The 19,298-nt window shown below is 43.8% G+C and overlaps 1 protein-coding gene across 9 annotated transcripts in view; it reads left to right on the top strand.

The window, feature by feature from the left end:
- The window catches only part of ZNF236 (zinc finger protein 236), a 146,931-nt gene that overhangs the window by 114,893 nt on the left and 12,740 nt on the right, over positions 1-19,298 (top strand). For all 9 annotated transcript variants that reach the window (XM_019490546.2, XM_059724290.1, XM_019490547.2 and 6 more), the window contains 4 exons: positions 2,991-3,170; positions 7,877-8,032; positions 12,906-13,093; positions 14,286-14,417. In XM_019490546.2, coding sequence (XP_019346091.1) covers positions 2,991-3,170; positions 7,877-8,032; positions 12,906-13,093; positions 14,286-14,417 — 656 coding nt within the window. The remainder of the gene's footprint in view (positions 1-2,990; positions 3,171-7,876; positions 8,033-12,905; positions 13,094-14,285; positions 14,418-19,298) is intronic.

A 19,298-nucleotide genomic window follows, 5' to 3' on the forward strand; every position in this document is an offset into this window, starting at 1 on the left:
ATTTTGATTATCTTGAATCCAAGGCAACTTTGAATTTTTAAGATCCTTCTCCCCCAGTAATTACATTCTGTACATGGAAAATTATAAAAAATGTTGTCATTTTGTATGTGTAGAATCTAATTATCGGAGGATATTTTAACTTCATGTGTCCTTCCACTACTATGGCAGGGAAAGAAAGTAGGAGTGGGAACAAGCAGTGGGTTGGGGAAGGTGGGGGTCCTGTGCCCACTACCATATGCCCTACCATGGCTGATGCCTACCTCGCAACTATCTGTTCCTGCTGCCACTTGCCCTTCCCCCTTCTTGCCTGTCATCTTCCACCACCAACTTACTCTATGGTGGCTCTGGCTCCAGCTTTTCAGTCTGAGGTACGGAGGACATGATGGTTTTGGCCCCAGCTGGGTAGCAGTGTTGAGAGCAGCCCCAGCCCATTGATTGCGAACAGAGCCACAACTCCTGTGCCATCTGCTGTCTCCCCCACGCTTCAGCAGCTCCTGCCCTGGCTGGTACTTGGATCCAGGGTGGAGTTTCTTTTTTCCCATGTGGAATGGGGAAAAGAAACCTCATTTTGGATTCAAGTAAATACTCTGTGTGCGCGCGTGCTCATGCTTTAGGTTTTAGAACTGCATATTTAGCGTTCCCTGTGACTATTCTGTTAAAACATTTTCACTAGATAATAAAACTTACTCATTTTAGGTATTTTATGATGCAGTTTTCATAGCTTTTTAGCTGTGTAGCCTGTCAATTAAATTATTTTAAATGGTGATAAGCATTTGATTGATATGCAAAATACAGGGGTTGTTAAAATTATTTTTAAAGGCTTTAAATAGATTTTGGAAAATAGTACTGATTTTCAGCATTATGTTGAAACTCATGCATCTGTAATGGTGGTCTGTGTCAGATTTCAGGTTGGTTTCCCAAATTTTTTTATGCTATTTAAACAAAATAAAATAAAACACTTTTTTTAAGCGGGCAAGTGGATGTTCTTTCAGTCTTCTCATTCAAAAAGAGCTTAAGTTGTTTGCTTAAATTTTCCAAAAAAAAATCTTGTATTAATGAATAGTTGTCCAACAGGTGAAATGTTGACATTTGAGGAATTTTAAATTGGTGTTATGATGGAAGAACTTATTATAATTGTTATTCTCTTTCCAATTCCAGTACTTATGTAGTTCAGTAAAAAATATTACATAAAAATGTTTTTATATACTTAGAACAGCACAAACTTGCAGTATGTGGATTTGTTAACAAAAAAGGTCTTAGTATTTAACATTATAAAACTTGTTTTAAAACAGGGGTGGGCAGTTATTTCGGCTGGAGGGCCACTTAACAAGTTTTGGTGAGCTGTTGAGGGCCGCATGGCTAGCCCCTCCCCTTGACAGTTGCCTCACTCCCTGGTTGACATATTGGACCCTAATCTCTGACCTTTGCCACCAGAAATCCCTCCCTTTGCCCCCTAGAAATACTCCTTTTGGGAGGGGAGGGTTGCCATCTTGGAACCAGACAAAAATCAAATCATAGACTAAAAGTCAAACACCTGCTATAATATTTTATTACAAAAAATATTTGCCATGATCTGTGTTTGCATGCTGTATATAGAGGGACTTGCATAAAAACTCAAAAATAAAGCCTTACTCTTGTATATTGTGTGGGGTATGGTTGGGGGTGTTTGTGGGGTGTTTGAGAGGCAGCGTAGTTGTGTGTGGAAGGGCATAGGGTATATTGTGAGGTGGTATATGTGGGGGGGGTTGTGGGAGCAGAGTGTGGGTGTGTGGGTAGGTGGGGGGGTGCGGGGACCTTCCACACACTCCCCTACATGGCACGCAGCCCACACTGTTGGCAGCAGGTCGGGATGTTCAAGGTGCTCGTGCCCCATGCTGGCGCCCAGTGGCATGTAGGTCTGGCCAACGCTGTGCATGAGGGTAAGGAACATGGCCTGCCTGACCCACTTCTATTGCTGAGGCTCCACGCGGTGTGCCTGCAGCTTCCACACTTGTGTGGCACCAGGGGAAGCCCCACGCTGGAGCCAGCTGCCTTCGCCTTCCTTGATGCAAAGGTCCTGGGACTCCACGGGGAAGCAAGAGGTGGGGTTTCCTCCACTCCTGGTGGATTCCTGGGACCTGCACAGCAGGGATGGGGAAGGCAGCCAGCTCCAGTGTGTGGGCTTCACCCAGTGCTGTGCAAGTGTAGGAGCTGCAGGCATGCCACACAGAGCCCCCACAGTAGAGGTGAGCCAGGCAGGCTGCGCTCCTCACCCCCACACACAGCATTAGCTGGAGCCGGGCGCCAGCACCTGCACAGGGCACAAGCGCCCCAAGTGCCCCCACCTGCTGCTGGTAGCAGGGTCAGCGTGCAATGTGGGGGAGTGTGAGGGGGGTCCCCACACCCCTCCACCCTCCCTCACACCCACACCCTGCCCACTCAGGCTCCATGCTCTCGCCATCTCCCTGGGTGTGGGCTCCATGCTCCTGCCAGCCCCAGCCCTACCCTTCCTGCCCCCACCCAGCTGCAGCTCCCCCTGTACCCACTGCTTCCCTCCCTGCTGCCTGGAACAAGTAGGATGCCAGGGAAGCCAAGCAGGTCCCCCTGTGGTGGCTGCAGCAGTGGTAGCAACAGCCCTGCTTGGAAGCTGCTCCTGGCTGGGCTGGACCCTTCTGCCCACAAGGGTGGGAGCGAGGCACAATAGGGTGTGTTGGGAGCTGTGTGTATACATGGGTGCCTTGCTCCCACCTTCAAGGGCGGAAGGGCTGAGCAGGGTACAATTCATTGAATGCTCGGGGGCCAGACAAAAATGCCTGGTGGGATGGATCCGGCCTGCAGGCTGTATTTTGCCCTGTCCTGTTTTGGAAGCAATGGCTTTTTCAGCTTTAAGCATCTCTAATAAGGTTCAGAAACTCAGAATTTCATTGTTAGGTCTTTAACATTGTTAAACTGGTTAAACTACAACAATAAAAATAAGAAATAATATATTTTTTCCCTAAACTTACATTTAGGTGCACAGGATCTCTCTCAAGTGATGACCTCTCAGGGCATGGTGTCCACGTCAAATGGTCAACATGAGATAACATTAACTATAAATAACTCAAGTTTGAGTCAAGTCCTAGCACATGCTACTGGTACCTCCACTACAAACTCATCAGGAAGTCCACAAGAAATTACTCTTACTATTTCTGGTTAGTATATTGTAGTACTCTTAACAGCCCCTGCCTCTAATCCAGTAAATTAGCATTTGCTTGTTGGCATTTGCAGGATAGTTCTGATGCTTGCAATTTTACCTTAAGTTGAAGTATGTCAGGTTTTTTTGTTGTTTTTTTTTTTTTTTTTTGCAGGGGTGGAGAGGGCTTGAAAGGGGAGGGGTGTCTGTCATAGCTTCCCAGGGTATATCTTTGAATATTGAATAACATTGCTGTGAGGATGGTCAGGTTTGAGTCTGTCTCTTTCTTCATTATATTTATATAGGTGTTTTACTTTTTTACTCTCTGAGATTGACAACTTAGTCTTTATACTAAATTCAACTTAGCGCTCTAATTCACTCATCAAAGAAATGCAAGACTTTCTTTTTTCTTGCTTGCCTGTGCCCTTGTTTCCCTTCTTGAACCCTGTGTTCTTCAGTTCTACAATATTACTTTAGAGGAGTAAAGGAGTAACCAGTACTGTACCCATTATTGTCTTGATTCTGTAATGCCATAATTTTCTATACAATGTCCTGCCCTACTCCTAATGTATTTTAAGGTTTCTTTTATTTGTTTGGGGAAATTTTATTTTCAGTATTTGGGGAAACTGTGGAGGAAGTCATGATTGTAATATCAGCAAAACAACGTGCTCCTTACCTGCCCATGTAAGCTTGATTTAAAAAAAACAAACAAAAAAAGGCAGGGCTGGGGGGTTTAAACAGTTATAGAATTCAAAGATACAGGAATTGAGGCAGCAGCAGAAAATTATCTCATTCCTCTATAACATCCACCCTTATCTCGGCTCATCAGTGAGCAAACCCTGTGGATTCCTTGGGTGCTTCCTGATGGACGAAGAATATATACAGCAACATTGTGTCCCAAGTCACCAACCCTCTTAGTTGCATGCATTTTTAATATAGACTTGAGAGTTGCATTAAATCCTTCAACCGGTCTATTAGACTCTGGGTGGTAGAATGTAGACTTCAGCTGTGTTATCTTGCACAAGTTCCATAATTCTTCAAATAGAAGGGACATGGAATTTGCTCCTCTCTCTAAAGGTATTTCTTTTGGAAAGCCCATCTGGCTGAAAATGGCAATTAGAGCATGGGTTACAATCTCAGCCTCTAGGTATCTTGTATCAAAGGCCACCACCACTAATATGAATTGATCTGGAGTTCTCTCAAGAACTGACAGAGGCCGTGCGTGCAAGGGATTTGATTGTCATGGGTGACTTCAATTATCCGGACATAGATTGGGAAGAACATGCAGCTAGGTTAGATTGGTCATGTAGCTTCTTAACTGTAATCCAGGAGCTCTTTCTCACCCAGGAAGTGTAAGGGTCAACCAGAGGTACCGCTCTTCTAGACTTGGTCTTGGCCAAAGAAGATGATCTGGTGTGTGACTTGAACACTGAGGGCAGCCTGGGCAACAGTGACCATGAGCTCATCAGGTTCACTGTCTGCCACAAGATTGACAAATAACTAGCAGGATTGAAGTCCTGGACTTCAAAAATGATGACTTCAACAGACTCAGGGCATTAGTAGCAGAGGCGATGCGGAACCAGGGATAGAAGTTGAATTGGGTACAGGAAGAGCGGTCCTCAAGGACATGATTCTGGAAGCACAAAAGAAAACTGTTCCCATGAAAAGGAAAGGTAGCAGAAGGGCTGGCAAGCCCTCCTGGCTCAGTAGGGACATCACAGTCCTCTTGAAAAAGAAAAAAGAGGCGTACACACAGTGTAAGCTAGGGACAGTCCTCAAGGAGGACTATACAACAGTGGTCCACACTTGTTCCATAGTTAGTAGGGTCAGAAGGGACCTGAGCAGATCATCAAGTCCGACCACCTGCCACAGGCAGGAAAGAATGCTGGGGTCAGACGACCCCGGCAAGGTGTCTATCTAGCCTCCTCTTAAAGACCCCCAGGGTAAGAGCGAGCACCACTTCCTTTGGAAGTTGATTCCAGATTCTAGCCTCCCTGACTGTGAAGTAGTGCCTCCTGATATCCAGCTTGAATCTGCTCTCTGTAGGAAAATGATTAGGAAAGCTAAGGCGGCAACTGAGTTTAAGTTAGCCAAGGGAGTCAAGGACAAGAAGTCCTTCTTTAGGTATGTAGGGAGCAGAAGGAAAACAAATGGAAGCATGGGGCCCCTGCTTAACACCTTGGGACAGCTGGGAACGGACACTCAGGAAAAAACTGAATTCCTGAATGCCCACTTTGCTTCAGTATTTCACCGAACCAAGAGGAAAGACGAGCGAGATATGGATCACATGGGGCATGATGGGAGCGATAGCCTTCCCACCTATGGATACTGAGCTGGTGCAGAAAAACTAGAAAAGCTAGACATTTATAAGTCAGTAGGACCAGGTGGACTTCACCCGAGAGTGCTGATGGAGCTGACTGAGGTCATTGTGGAACCCCTGGCAAAACTCTTTCAGAAATCGTGGCACACAGGGGAGATCCCTGAGGATTGGAAGAGAGCCAACATTGTGCCCATCTTTAAGAACGGGAAGAGAGGACCCAGGCAACTATAGGGCAGTCAGCCTAACCTCTATCCCAGGGAAAATCCTGGAAAAACTCATTAAATAATCTATGTACGGTACACTCGTTGAGGGTAAGCTTCTGAACGACAGCCAGCATGGCTTCGTCGTGGTTAGGTCTTGTCTTACCAATCTCATCTTGTTCTACAAACAGGTCTCTCGCCACCTGGACACAGGAGAGAAGGTCGACATTATATACCTAGACTTCCAAAAGGCTTTTGATACAGTATCCCATGATATCCTTGTGAAAAAATTGGAAGATTGTGGGCTTAACTGCTGAACAACAGTTCAGTGGGTGGAAAACTGGCTGCATGGTAGGACCCATAGTTCTCATGAACGGACCCTCTGAAGGGTCCGTGCTTGGACCGGTGCTTTTCAACATCTTTATCAATGATTTGGATATGAGGGTGAAAAGCGTGCTGGCCAAGTTCGTGGGCAACACCAAGTTATGGGGGCACATTGGAGCCAGATGAAGTTCAACACTCAAAAGTGTGTAAGGTGCTCCATCTGGGGGCAAACAATCCCCAACATACCTACTGACTCGGTGGCGACAATTTGACTCTCACCACGGCCAAAAGGGACCTAGGGGTAGTGATTGACCATTGCATAAATGTGAGCCAGCAGTGCGATGCTGTGGTTGGCAGGGCAAACAACATGCTGGCACGCATTAACCGTTGCATCTCTTGCAAACCTAAGGAAGTGATACTCCCACTGTACTCTGCAGTGGTGAGACCACAGCTGGAGTACTGCATCCGGTTCTGGGCATCACGCTTCAACAAGGGCGTGGAAAAACTTGACAGGATCCAGAGAAGAGCCACCCATGTGATCAGGGACTTGCAAGACAAGCCATACGAGGAGAGGCTGAGGGACTTAGGCCTCTTCAGCCTACAGAAGAGAAAGCTGAGAGGGGACTTGGTAGCAGCTTACTGCTACATCAGGGGAGTACATCAAGAACTTGGTGAACAGCTGTCTTTTCCTGCCTAGTGCAGGGGGCTGGACCCGATGATCTACAAGGTCCCTTCCAGCCCCTTACAATCTATGAAACTATGAATGTCTTCCACCTCTGGGTCGGACAGGTCAATGGTCCATACCCACCATGGTGACCAGCTCTTTACTGATGGGGAGAGGATAAGAGGGACCTTGCAGAAACCTGTAGCTTTTTTTCTGCTTTTGGCATAAATCACAGGATTTGCAGTGATCCCCTACATCAGTGTTCACCAACAGGTTGATCTCGATTGACTGGTTGATCGGGGAGCCCTTTACAGTCGATCTCAGTCTGAGGGGGCTAGCCCCCCCCAAACTGACATCTACTGTCAGAGGCTTTGCGATCGGGAGCAGCCAGAATGCAGTCTGGGAGCAGCAGGACATGGGAGTGGCAGGACGCATGTGTCTGGGCTGAGCTGCGCCTCCTACTGCCAAGACCAGGCCAGGTTAGTGGGATGATCCCCCTCTGCTCCCCTGGCCACCGGGTGAGTGGGGCCCCAGGCGGGCCAGGCTGGGGGAGGGTTAGAGCCTGGGTGGCTTGTTCACATGTGCGGGCATGCTCCCGCTACTACACACACTACGGAGGAGGCCCGGGGGGCACGTGCCTCTCCAATCTGTGTGCACGGTGAGTTGGCTACCACTGCATGCTGGGCTTTGCACCCTGAGCCTCTATTGTGGAGGCTCTATTGTGGTAAGTATGGGCAGGTTAAAGATGAAGGAATGCATATTTATACTTTTCTGGATAGCCTATTAATGTATGCTTCATTAGAACACTACCAGAAAACTCTGGATGGTCTCTACAGAGCTTTGTCTTAAACTTTAATCTGAGTTTTCTGCCAAAAGCCAATACCACAGAACCAACAGTAGATGAGAGAGAGCTTTTCTAGCAGAGGATGAATTCAACACAGTCAGTGCTGTTCAGCACAATCTTGTGGTCTCATGAAGACATCTTTATGCATCTAACTATACAAAACTTATTCTAAGTTAATCGGATAACTAATACTCTTGAAATAATATTTCACCCTAGTTTAGTGTATTGTTGTCATTTTTTTTTTTATATTGCCCCAAACATCTCAAAACTTAACCTTTTGGTTGCTTTTACATTGTAACATTTATTTACTTTAGCTAGCAGAAAAATAAATCTTGAAGTATTTCCAGGCATAAAAGAATTAATTTTTATTTAGGTCAAGATCTTATTCAGCATAATTCTTCTGGAAGTAATGATATGAATGGGAGCTTAAGACTGACGACTCCAGCAATCAGCAATCAGTCAACAGGTGCTACTATAACTATAAGCAATGATCAGCTTCTCTCTCAGGGTACATCACTGAACACTTCAGGTATGCTTGGAGTAAAACATACAAACAGTTATAGTATGTGAAAAAAATAATTGTAGGGCCAGTGGAATACATCTAGAACTTTATTGTCTTGTTCTTGGCAGTTGGAGACCACATGATTTTAGCATCTAATCTCTTGCCAAAATTCTGTTTCTTGTCAGTTGAAGCATTCACCTTGGCCAGAAGAGGAGGGAGGGAAAATAAGGCCATGTATCTATAAATACTGTTTTGAGATAATTAAACGAATAATGGAGAGATGGCTTGTTAAACTCGAGGAGTGAGGCAGAGATGTGATAATGGGTCATGTGGAAATGTCCTATGGGGTCCATTTTGTTAGAAATCTGTAAATGAGAAGCATTTCCTACTCCCTGTACTGATAAATAAACAATAAAATCTGCAGAATGTGTTCTTGCTGTGTAGGTCCCTACTACTGCTTCCTTTTAATCTCAGTGGATGAACATCCTTTTTTATTATCTAGTGTATGGGGCAACAACATAGCGCCAAGCTTGTGGGCCACATTCGGTCCATGGAGTCACAGGATCAAGCCCTTGGAGCTGGAGGACTTCTGCCTTTGCCCAGGCTGGGACTGTGAAGCTTCCAATACTATTGCCACTGCCACTTCTACCTCTTCCTCCTCCCCCACATTCCCAGCTGTAGCATTAGTGCAGCTTCCAGCCCATGGGGGAAGCATAGAGCAGTGGCGGCAGCACAGATGCAGTTTGCAGCTGCCCAGCCCCTGCTCAGTTTGCTCCTGGCTGGAAGCTGCACCTGCTCTGCAGCCAGGGAGAAGTGACAGCAGCGTGGACACAGCTCCCAGCTGTCTGGTTTCAGCATGGGCAAAGCCCTGCACTGCTGACATGCTGCCAAAACCAGCTGGCTCATATCACCACAGTTTGCTAAAGGTTGCCAGCCCCTGATCTAGGGACAGGTTTTTTTTTTTAAGAGAAGAATTGGTTTACTTAGAAATGCAGTTTTGGATTCACTTAAATAATGCTTGAATTTTTGAGGTTCATTTTAATATTACTATGCTAGCTTTGAGCATCAAGGACAATAAAAAGTCCTTTTTCAGATATGTGGGGAGCCGGAGGAAAAGCAGGGGCAACGTTGGACCCCTGCTGAACCAGATGGGGCAACTGACAACTGACGCCCAGGAAAAAGCCAACCTATTAAATAGGTACTTTGCGTCGGTCTTTCATCAGCCCCATGGGACGCCCGTGCCCGCTACAGGGCCGGGAAGTCCGGGTGAGGGTGATCCCCTGCCCTCCATTAATGCTGACTTTGTGAAGGAACATCTTGAGAAGCTGGATACCTTCAAGTCAGCCGGCCCTGACAGTCTTCACCCCAGGGTACTCAAGGAGCTGGCGAGCATCATAGCCCAGCCTCTAGCGCGGATCTTTGAAAACTCTTGGCTCTCTGGTGTAGTGCCCGAAGACTGGAAGAAGGCCAACGTGGTGCCTATCTTCAAGAAAGGGAGGAAAGTGGATCCGGCTAACTATATGGGACTATAGGCCCATCAGCCTGACTTCTATCCCGGGGAAGATCTTAGAAAAGTTTATTAAGGAGGCCATCCTTAATGGACTGGCCGACGCCAACATCTTAAGGGATAGCCAGCACGGGTTTGTTGCGGGTAGGTCTTGCTTGACCAATCTCATTTCCTTCTACGACCAGGTGACCTATCACCTGGAAAAGGGAGATAAGATTGATGTCATATATCTTGACTTCAAAAAAGCCTTCGATCTGGTGTCCCATGATTGTCTCTTGGAGAAACTGGCCAATTGTCGCCTTGGGTCCCCCACGATCCACTGGCTGGATAATTGGCTCCGGGGTCGGACCCAGAGGGTAGTAATTGATGGAAGTCACTCATCGTGGTGTCCTGTGACCAGTGGGGTCCCCCAGGGCTCTGTCCTTGGACCCATACTGTTCAACATCTTCATTAATGATGTGGACACTGGAGTCAGAAGCGGACTGGCCAAGTTCGCCGATGACGCCAAACTTTGGGGCAAAGCATCCACACCAGAAGACAGGCGGATGATCCAGGCTGACCTGGACAGGCTCAGCAAGTGGGCGGATGAGAATCTGATGGTGTTCAACACCGATAAATGCAAGGTTCTCCACCTTGGGAAAAAAAACCCGCAGCATCCTTATAGGCTCGGCAGTGCTATGTTGGTTAGCACTATGGAAGAAAGAGACTTGGGGGTCATCATTGACCACAAGATGAACATGAGCCGCAATGCGATGCTGCGGCTAGTAAAGCGACCAAAACGCTGGCTTGCATCCATAGATGCTTCTCAAGCAAATCCCGGGACGTCATTCTCCCCCTGTACTCGGCCTTAGTGAGGCCGCAGCTGGAGTACTGCGTCCAGTTTTGGGCTCCACAATTCAAAAAGGATGTGGAGAAGCTTGAGAGAGTCCAGAGAAGAGCCATGCACATGATCAGAGGTCAGGGAAGCAGACCCTATGATGACAGGCTGAGAGCCCTGGGGCTCTTTAGCCTGGAAAAGCGCAGGCTCAGGGGTGATCCGATGGCCACCTACAAGTTTATCGGGGCGACCACCAGTATCTAGGGGAATGTTTGTTCACCAGAGCGCCCCAAGAGATGACGAGGACGAATGGTCACAAACTACTACAAGATTGTTTCAGGCTGGACATAAGGAAGAATTTCTTTACTGTCCGAGCCCCCAAGGTCTGGAACAGCCTGCCACCGGAGGTTGTTCAAGCGCCTTCATTGAACACCTTCAAGATGAAACTGGATGCTTATCTTGCTGGGATCCTATGACCCCAGCTGACGTCCTGCCCTTTGGGCGGGGGGCTGGACTCGATGATCTTCCAAGGTCCCTTCCAGCCCTAATGCCTATGAAACCTATGAAACCTATGAATTACTGAACTATAGTTTTTTAGTCTGGGGGACAACATATCTGCTATACACAAAACCGAGGAGGAGGAGAAAGAAATAGTAATGCAGTACTCTACCTACACTCTTTTGCACAATAGATAAAGTATCTATAATGATCTGCTGGAGTAGAGATTGAAATCCAAGCATCTTTCCCACCACTGAAAGGTAGCCATCACATTGTAGTCCTTTTTTCCCTTTGTCTCACCCAGTGAGTATTTAAATATTTATACAAAGAAGAGCTGCCTTTGAGAGAATATCCCCAGAATATCCTGTGATACTGGAGCTTAGGATACTGTCCTAGAAAGTCAGTGAAACCAGTTCAAAACCCTGCTCTGATGTAAGCAGATGCAAGGTTTTCTACATAGGATATGAATACTTAACACACTCTGTTTTGTTAATGATGCCAAAATCTGTTGTGAATTCAGGCCTTCATTTACAAATTTGCTATATTAAAAATATCCTAGAACTAAGCTACTTAGTTGGTTTTTTAAACCCAAAAGGAATCTTTTTCTTTAGTTGGAAATTCCAAAAAAATGATCAGGCATCAGGATGATCAGTTATAAGTTCTTCACCATTTATAAACATTGATTAATTTCACAGTTCTCTTTGTATAACCACAAAGAAGAAATTTGGTCTTATGTCTGAGTTAGCTCAGAGCAGTTGTGAAAAATTAATTGGATATAGATGGAGATCGGGCAGCTGAATTGACACAGAGTATATACATGGGGTTTATCCTGCACCTATGCTGGACCCAGGCAGCTGGGAGCTTTATCCTCCTCCCTACCACTCTGCGCTCACAGAAATGGGTGAGGAACAATCTACCCAGCCTCTGCCCAGCGTGCAGGGAGGGGGATAGGAACTGTCCTGGTGAGGGACAGTTCCCAGCCCTATGCCCCAATCTGCTGGTGGGGCAGCTAGCACAAAGCTAACTGTTAGCTGACCCACCAGTGGATTGGGAGTGAAGGCTGGGACCTGCCCCACCTCTGCAGTTTTTTCCAAGTTCCCTGCCCCTGATTTGAGGAGCCAGGGCCAGGAGCTCTCTGCTTCCGGGGCAGGAGGACATTGTCCCCGCCGCAGCAGCAGGCAGCCCCTCCCCCTGGACTAGGAGACTGCTGTGTCCTTGCCCTGTGCTCCCTGTTGGCCCCGGGACTAGTACCTGGGGAGAGCCTGGAACTCCCTTTGGTAGCAGCAGGAGCCCATTGCAGAGTTGTAGAAAACTTCGTTTAAATCTTCTCCCTAATCCTGCACCGGTAGATTCCTTCCCAAAACCGCTTACTCTGGATTAGTTTACACCACAGTAAATGTAGGTCAGAGTAAATACATGTGTAGACGCACCCCATAAGAATGAGCAGCATTGTTTTTATTTTAGAGATAACCAATGTTATGTAATTCTGTTAAATAAGTGTAGCTCTGCTGTTGGTATCCCAAGTGGTCACTTGAACTAGGCTCTTGGTTTTTTTGGCAGGGCTTTCTTGTTTTGCCATTTTAGAAGTCTTTTGTATTTTTTTATCCTGGCATCTTTTATAGGTAGACAAAAGTGAATATTAGCCAAAATCAATATTAGCATGGGTCCTGAAAATGGTCAGACTAGAGTTCATTTTGATTGGTCATAAGATGGTATGTAGTTTATTAAGCAGCATTAAAATGTGCCTTTAGTTATTTCTGCATGTAACAAATCACTGCCCATGGATTACTGCAGCCCTCTCAACATGGCTATAAAATGTGACACATCAGTCCATATAAATGTCAGCGTCCTGTTATAACTAAGTTTATATAAAAATGTATGTTGTTTGCCATTTGTTTAACTAATAAGAGGAGAAAAATCTGTAATTTCAGCATGTCAGCATTTCAGCAAGTCATTGTAAAAAATCGCCAAGCAAAAAAATTTTGTAGAATTTTTTAACCTAAAATGAGGTAAATCTGCAATAGAATTTGATACATATAATTTCCTTTTTTTAATGTCATTTGTACTTTGTTTTTTAGAGCTTAATACATCAGGTGGAAACCTTCCTTCAACACCACCTATGTCTCAATCTACTGTTTCTTCCCAGAACTTAGTAATGTCTTCATCAGGGGTTGGAGGAGATGGCAGTGTCACCTTGACCCTTTCTGATACTCAGGGCATGTTGTCTGGTGGTCTCGATGCAGTTACACTTAATATCACTTCACAGGTGAGTCTCATTTACCACAAAGGCATGCACTTGTTACCTGTCTGGTAAACTAGTATTGCAACCTCAGGGGACAACTGTGTCAGTGTTTTTTGTTCTGAAAGTAATTTTTTCCGGTTACAGATAGCATTTGAATATCTGACAGATCCCCTTTTGCTGTTAAGTGTGCGCGCTGTTATCTAGAACTATTACAAATTACTTAAACAGAGCATCAGAGCTCTTCTGAAATAGAATTTTTACAGCGATGAGACTTTTGATTCTGGCATTAATACAGTTCCATTTACTGTGCCTAATATGATATCATATTAGTAGAACTAGTAATTTTACTGATTTTAAATTCAGAGGTCTTTAGTGCAGATATAGGGTCAGCCTTTCTACATAATCAGTATTTCATTTCAATGTTAACATGTGAGGATGTCTCATATTTCACTACTTATTTCATTACTGATCTAAGACTAAACCTGTTTTTTTTCATGTATGAAGTATAAGCATATAAAACTCTTAACATAAAATATTTTTAAATGTGCTGAAACAAAATCGAGGGGCCTGTGTTCCTACATTGAACCCCAGTCTTTCAACTTTGCATGTAAAATAGTTATTGTGCCTGTCAAAAATAAGTGATGTGCTTCCCAGCCAATTTCTGCAAGACATGTCTGTGATACTACTCAAGGTATAATTTCAGACTATGCAGAGTTTTAAGCTGTGTGAATTTTGGAAGAGTTGATGCTCATATGTATTGTGGCAGTTCCCAATAATCAAAAAGAATGGGGCCCAAAAGTCATAGGTGCTGTACAGACAGTCTAATAGATGATCTCCGTCACCAAGAGTTTATGATCCAAGCCACGATTCACTGGGTGAGTGAATAACTGTAAAACACAAGCAGAATATACAATGCAATGTCAGCAAACATCACATTAGTTCCGGGATTTTTGTGAGGTGATTTTACATATTTTGGATCTGTGTATTGAGGAGTGGAAAAAAAGAATGAAATAGGAATATGGGAGATCACGTAGGGGAAAAGAGGGTAAGAATAGTAGGTGCACACACAACTTGGGCGAAGATATTGAAGTGGAGGAAATGGTTGCAGTAAAACGAACTTTTACTTAATGCCATTTTATGATCTCAGAGTTAGTGGTTATTGACTAAGTCAAGTGTGTTTGAACGTACAATCAGTCAAACAATTTTATTTTGACAGGGTCAGCAGTTCCCTGCCTTACTGACAGATTCCAGTCTCTCCAACCAGAATGCATCAGGCTCGCAGCAAGTCATACTAGTGAGCCATACACCACATTCAACATCTGTAAACTCAGATGAAATAACATATCAGGTAGATATGGTTTATTTGCCTACCTTTATATACAGAAACATGGCTTTAATCAGAGCATGAATTTAAGTTTGTCCTGAAGCAGAAAGTTTGGTGTTTTAATTTTTATCCTAATTATTGTGCTTTATTGGGGAGATGCCAGCTTCATACGTAAGGCTGTGTGCAATTTGCACTTCAAGCACAAGTTTAACCTCTTCGTTTTGTATGGGAAAATAGAAAGTTTTGAACATTATAGTACACTGTGAGTCTAGAATGAATTTTCTGAGAATTCTTAAGAAAATCCCTTAATTGTTGAATCTAAAAACATGTTTGTAAGGAGAGAGCAAAAGTGTAATGTGTCTTAAAAATGATTGTCCTCAAATCTGGAACTTGGAGCTAAATTCTAAGTTTTCTATCTTTGTACTGTTTTATTTTGGGATAATTACAACATCCCTGTAACAATCTACTCTAAATGATTGTACTTTATATAGTATCATCCAAAATCGCATCCTACTGTAATGTTTCTCTAAACTAAATATCTAAGATCAGGTTTTTAATGCTACAGGTAAAGCACATATGATTCCTGCAGATGCATGCGTAAACACTGTTACCATGTAATCACACCATGCTGTCAATTTAATATTAGTACGATACTAAGAATATCTCTTAGAAGAGGAAAGTCTTTAAAAATAAATATATGCATCTTTTAGGCTTCTTTTCAAACTAGTCATAGGCTTTTAAATCCATGCATTGTTTCCCTTTCATTTGTGTTGCATAATTTTCTTTGCTCTTTTTTATTATTGTACCATACATGTGAACAAATATTACATGTTTAAAAGGGAATGGACTTACCTCATGTCAGCTGGCCAATAGTATGTATTTTGTGTCCTGTCTTTCCTATAGTAAAAGAAAGCTAAACCACAGTAATTTAGTCATTAACTTTCACTTACCGTGTGAAGTAAGAGACACATGAAATAGTTACTGTGGATTAGCTAATGCATAAATCCTTACCTGCTTTTTACTTGGTTTCTTTGTGTGTTCATATGCTTTGTCTTTTCTGAAAGATGGTAACGACATCTGAATATAGTAATGAAAAGCAGACTGTAATTACAGTTAATGTAATAAGTTTAATACTTTCCCTTGCTCCCTTTTAATATGTGCTACAGTAGTATCATGTTTAGTTCTTATTTTAACCGTTGCTAACATCCAAGTTGAGCTGTCCACACTTCAGCCTTTTTCTGGAAGGGTACAATTTTGAATCGTATCATATGTGTGCAGTTCAAACTATTCATCATAGGCTGTGGACGGGTGTTGCTTTTGTGGCACTGCAAAAAGTAAGAGTGTGTTGTTCAGTTCACTTACAGCCCTAAAAAATGGTGGAACAGCAACAAAATGTTCTCTCTTTCAAACAGAAACTTCTCAGCAGTGCAGCATTTTGTTGCACTGTAGGGTTTGACCCAATCCTTCAGCATCCTATAATGCATTGTTAACTGCCCCCTTCCCAATATTCCCAGGCTCCGCAATACCAAGGAACTTGCCCTTTGACTCATGCTGAACTCTGCTGCCTCAAGGAGGAGATGAGCTTACATGCTGCCGTACCCATTTGAAGCTCTGTGTGAAAGCACACCAAACCCTCTTACCTGCTCTGCATGCCTAGACAGCTTCAAGCAGTGGCTTGCCACATGTCACCCAAAGCCAAGGCAAAGAAGCCTAACTAGGATTTTGGCACCCTGGGAAGAGATGCGAAAGAAGACTTCCCCACATGCAGGTTACTGCTGAGGTGTGACACAGCATTCTACAGGCTCCCTCCCTCAGATTTGCCATTTTGGTCTCTAAACTTGCACCCAGGGCTTGTGTTCTTCTTTTCCATCCTTAGCTGTGCTACTCCCAAGACCCACAGTGCCCAAACCAACCCCATCTGTCTCAGCCTTCAGGTGGTCCACCAACTCAAAGTGGCCAGAGAAACAATCACATCATCAGTGCCTTCTTCCTCATGTAATACACATGAGAGGAAGAGATAAGTTATGATGCTGTTCTTCATGAAGAAAATAAAATCCTTCCCAATCCATGTGGAACCTGATTCTAAGCCACCCCATACTTTGGTAATCATTTGGCTGATTTATCGAAAGAGAATCACGCTGGCAGCTTCATCTGAATCCATTTCTGCCCCATCTTCCAAAAAACACAGCATGAACCCACCTCACAAATCCTCTTGTCATGCAGCATAAGTATCTGTTCTTGTGGCATCAATATCTCTGGCTTTATCACTCAGCAAGGACAAGAAACAAAAACTCAGGAGTGGTTGAGTTCGTGTGCAGTAAGTCAAAGGTCAGCTGAATGTGATTCAGGTTGCTGTAATGAGAAAAGGCTCAGGAAAATGGGGGGGGGGGGGCAGTCAGTGCCTCTCTTGAAACTGAGATAATTGCAAAACAGCAGGGGGCATTGTCTGCCAGAGTCTGCTGTTTTGAGCAGTTTCACTGGGAGGTGTTCATGTGCTTTGTGCAGTGCTGTGTAATCAAATCACTTAAAATTTGAGATGGGGCATGGGGACTGCAAGCCCAAGAGGTTGTGGCAGTTTATGATCCAGACATGCTTCATCCACAAAATCTCCATAAGGTCATCAGTACCCTTCCCCTGCTGACGACATCCCATGTGTTGCCAAAACAGATGAAGCACAGTGTCAGTAGCTGCTGGGTGGCCAGACACACCACCTGCCCGGTCTCTCTCTGACTGTGAACTTGCCAAAGTGCCAAAGAAGTTGGCCATGGAATGGGCTCTGTCAGATTGCAAGTTTCTGGATGCCAATGGCAACATCCTTCTTCACCCCTGTGCTAGTACTCTGTAACATGACAGCAGGAACCTGCTCAGTGGATAGTTACAGAAAGGTGGCTAGGCTTATCTTGCAGTTCTGCCGCCAGTGCTTGTTCTCCCAGGTCCTCAGAACAATGCACTGCCACCAGTAGGTGCTTATTTCACATGCAAAGAAATGCTGATACATGGGCTGTAAGTGCTCCCAAAGCACCCTAACCTCCATGGCATCTCGGCGGTTATTTGGCTGTTGGCAGACACAAAACGGAGAACTCAAGGGCACACATGCCCATGACTCCAGTCATGTCTGCTCATCGGCCTATACAGGAGCTGAAAATGCTTGCTGAAGAAGTGATGACAGGCCTTGACTGCCAGTAGGAGTACTGGATCAGGATTCACAGGGCACAGAGCGGTAGGGATCTTTTCCAGGCTAGGGGCATAACTGATGAGCCTCTAGGAATCAAAATTGACCAAAGCTGCTATGGCTCTGTACTCCCATTGTGGAAGAGTCCCTGGGTGGGTGTGCTCCCTGGGCAGACAGCGAGTTAGTATTTTCTGCTGCACTTGCCTGTCCTTAGGAACTTGCAGAGATTGAGAGGGGAGAGCAGGGAGCCTACAAAGCATGCTGGGATCTCTGCCACCTAGCTGTGGAGTGTTAGCAATATGCTTTTCCCGAACTTTGTAGTGTTTCAAATGACCAGGCACTTAATAGCCATATGCAAGTAATGCTATGTTTTCGTAGCACCACAAATTTCCCAGGCATTTATAGCACTACAAATGAATGCCTGGTCATATCCTTAGTTTGCTTGACACTGCACCTGTTTCTAGTAAACTTTCTTTCATTTCTGTTTTATGTAATTTCTCGTTGAAAATCTATATATTTTTTTCTATCCCAAATATTTTCTTGTACAATAGCGTAGGCTGCATTTCGTGTTTCATTCTTTAAGATTATTCTGTGAGTTACTGGATATAAATATGTTTTTTCATTTGTATCTGTAAAGAATAAAGCAGCTTCAAGTTACTTCTCTCAAATTACAGGGTAAAATTTTCAGGACTGCCTAAGTGATATAGGTATCTAAATTCAATACATTTTAATTGCATGAAGGCACTTTTTAAAATTTCACTTGTGGGCATCAAAGAGCCTAGCTCCCTTTTGAAACTAGAGTTTAATTGTCCAACTACTTACATTTTTTAAAATGTTAACCTTGCTGTAGAAAAAACAAAATAAACTGTAAAAGTAGCATGAACTTCTCTATAGATGAGAGCTTCTCCCTCCTATAAATCTTCTAAAAGATTGGGAAGGTGTGAAATGTTTAACTCTTCCTTATTTAAAAAAAGCTAGATCTATATGAGTAACTTTACACGTATAACATACGTATATGCTCAGATTTGCAACTGAATGTAGACAAAATATCATTCTACTGTAGTGAGGTGTTCATCTTCCAGAATTTAATGGCATGTGGACCAAGATTAAATTTCCATCTTTATTTCCTAAGTATCTTATCAGCACACTTTTGAGACCCTCAGTTTCCTTCTCCTTATTTAGAAGTATAGGGACAAAGTCTTTCCCTTGCAGTCTTTTTTTTTTTTTTTCTTCACAGCCATTGAATTTATAGCAATAGTCATTTAACTGCATTGGAATATCTACAGCTCTGATCATCATACAGGTTACATCAGTTACGAGTTATTTTTATCACCAATCCAGATGTTTAATTAAAAGTACATTCTATCTAGTATAATTTTCTTCCTTCAATTCTAGCCATGCCATTCTTTGCAAAGGAATACTTCTGTTTAATTTTAATGATAAGCATTATTAATATATACATTAAAATGTTTACATGCTACAAATATCTATGGCTTATGATCTGTAAAATCTCTCTATTTATACCCATAAATGATAGCCTTATGACTTGTTCTAAATCTTGATCAAACTATACTTTGGAGAATGAATGCACAACAAATATAGTTTACACTGAATATAATATTGCCCTCTTCTTAAAGTAGCTTTTACGGAGAAGTGTGTCTTGCCAGAGATTCCTCATATTGTGAGGTCTGGCCAGTATAGCGGTCCACTATATAAATCATACAATGCAGAGA

This window comes from Alligator mississippiensis, chromosome 3, assembly GCF_030867095.1.
Source record: "Alligator mississippiensis isolate rAllMis1 chromosome 3, rAllMis1, whole genome shotgun sequence".
Taxonomy (NCBI): Eukaryota; Metazoa; Chordata; order Crocodylia; family Alligatoridae; genus Alligator; species Alligator mississippiensis.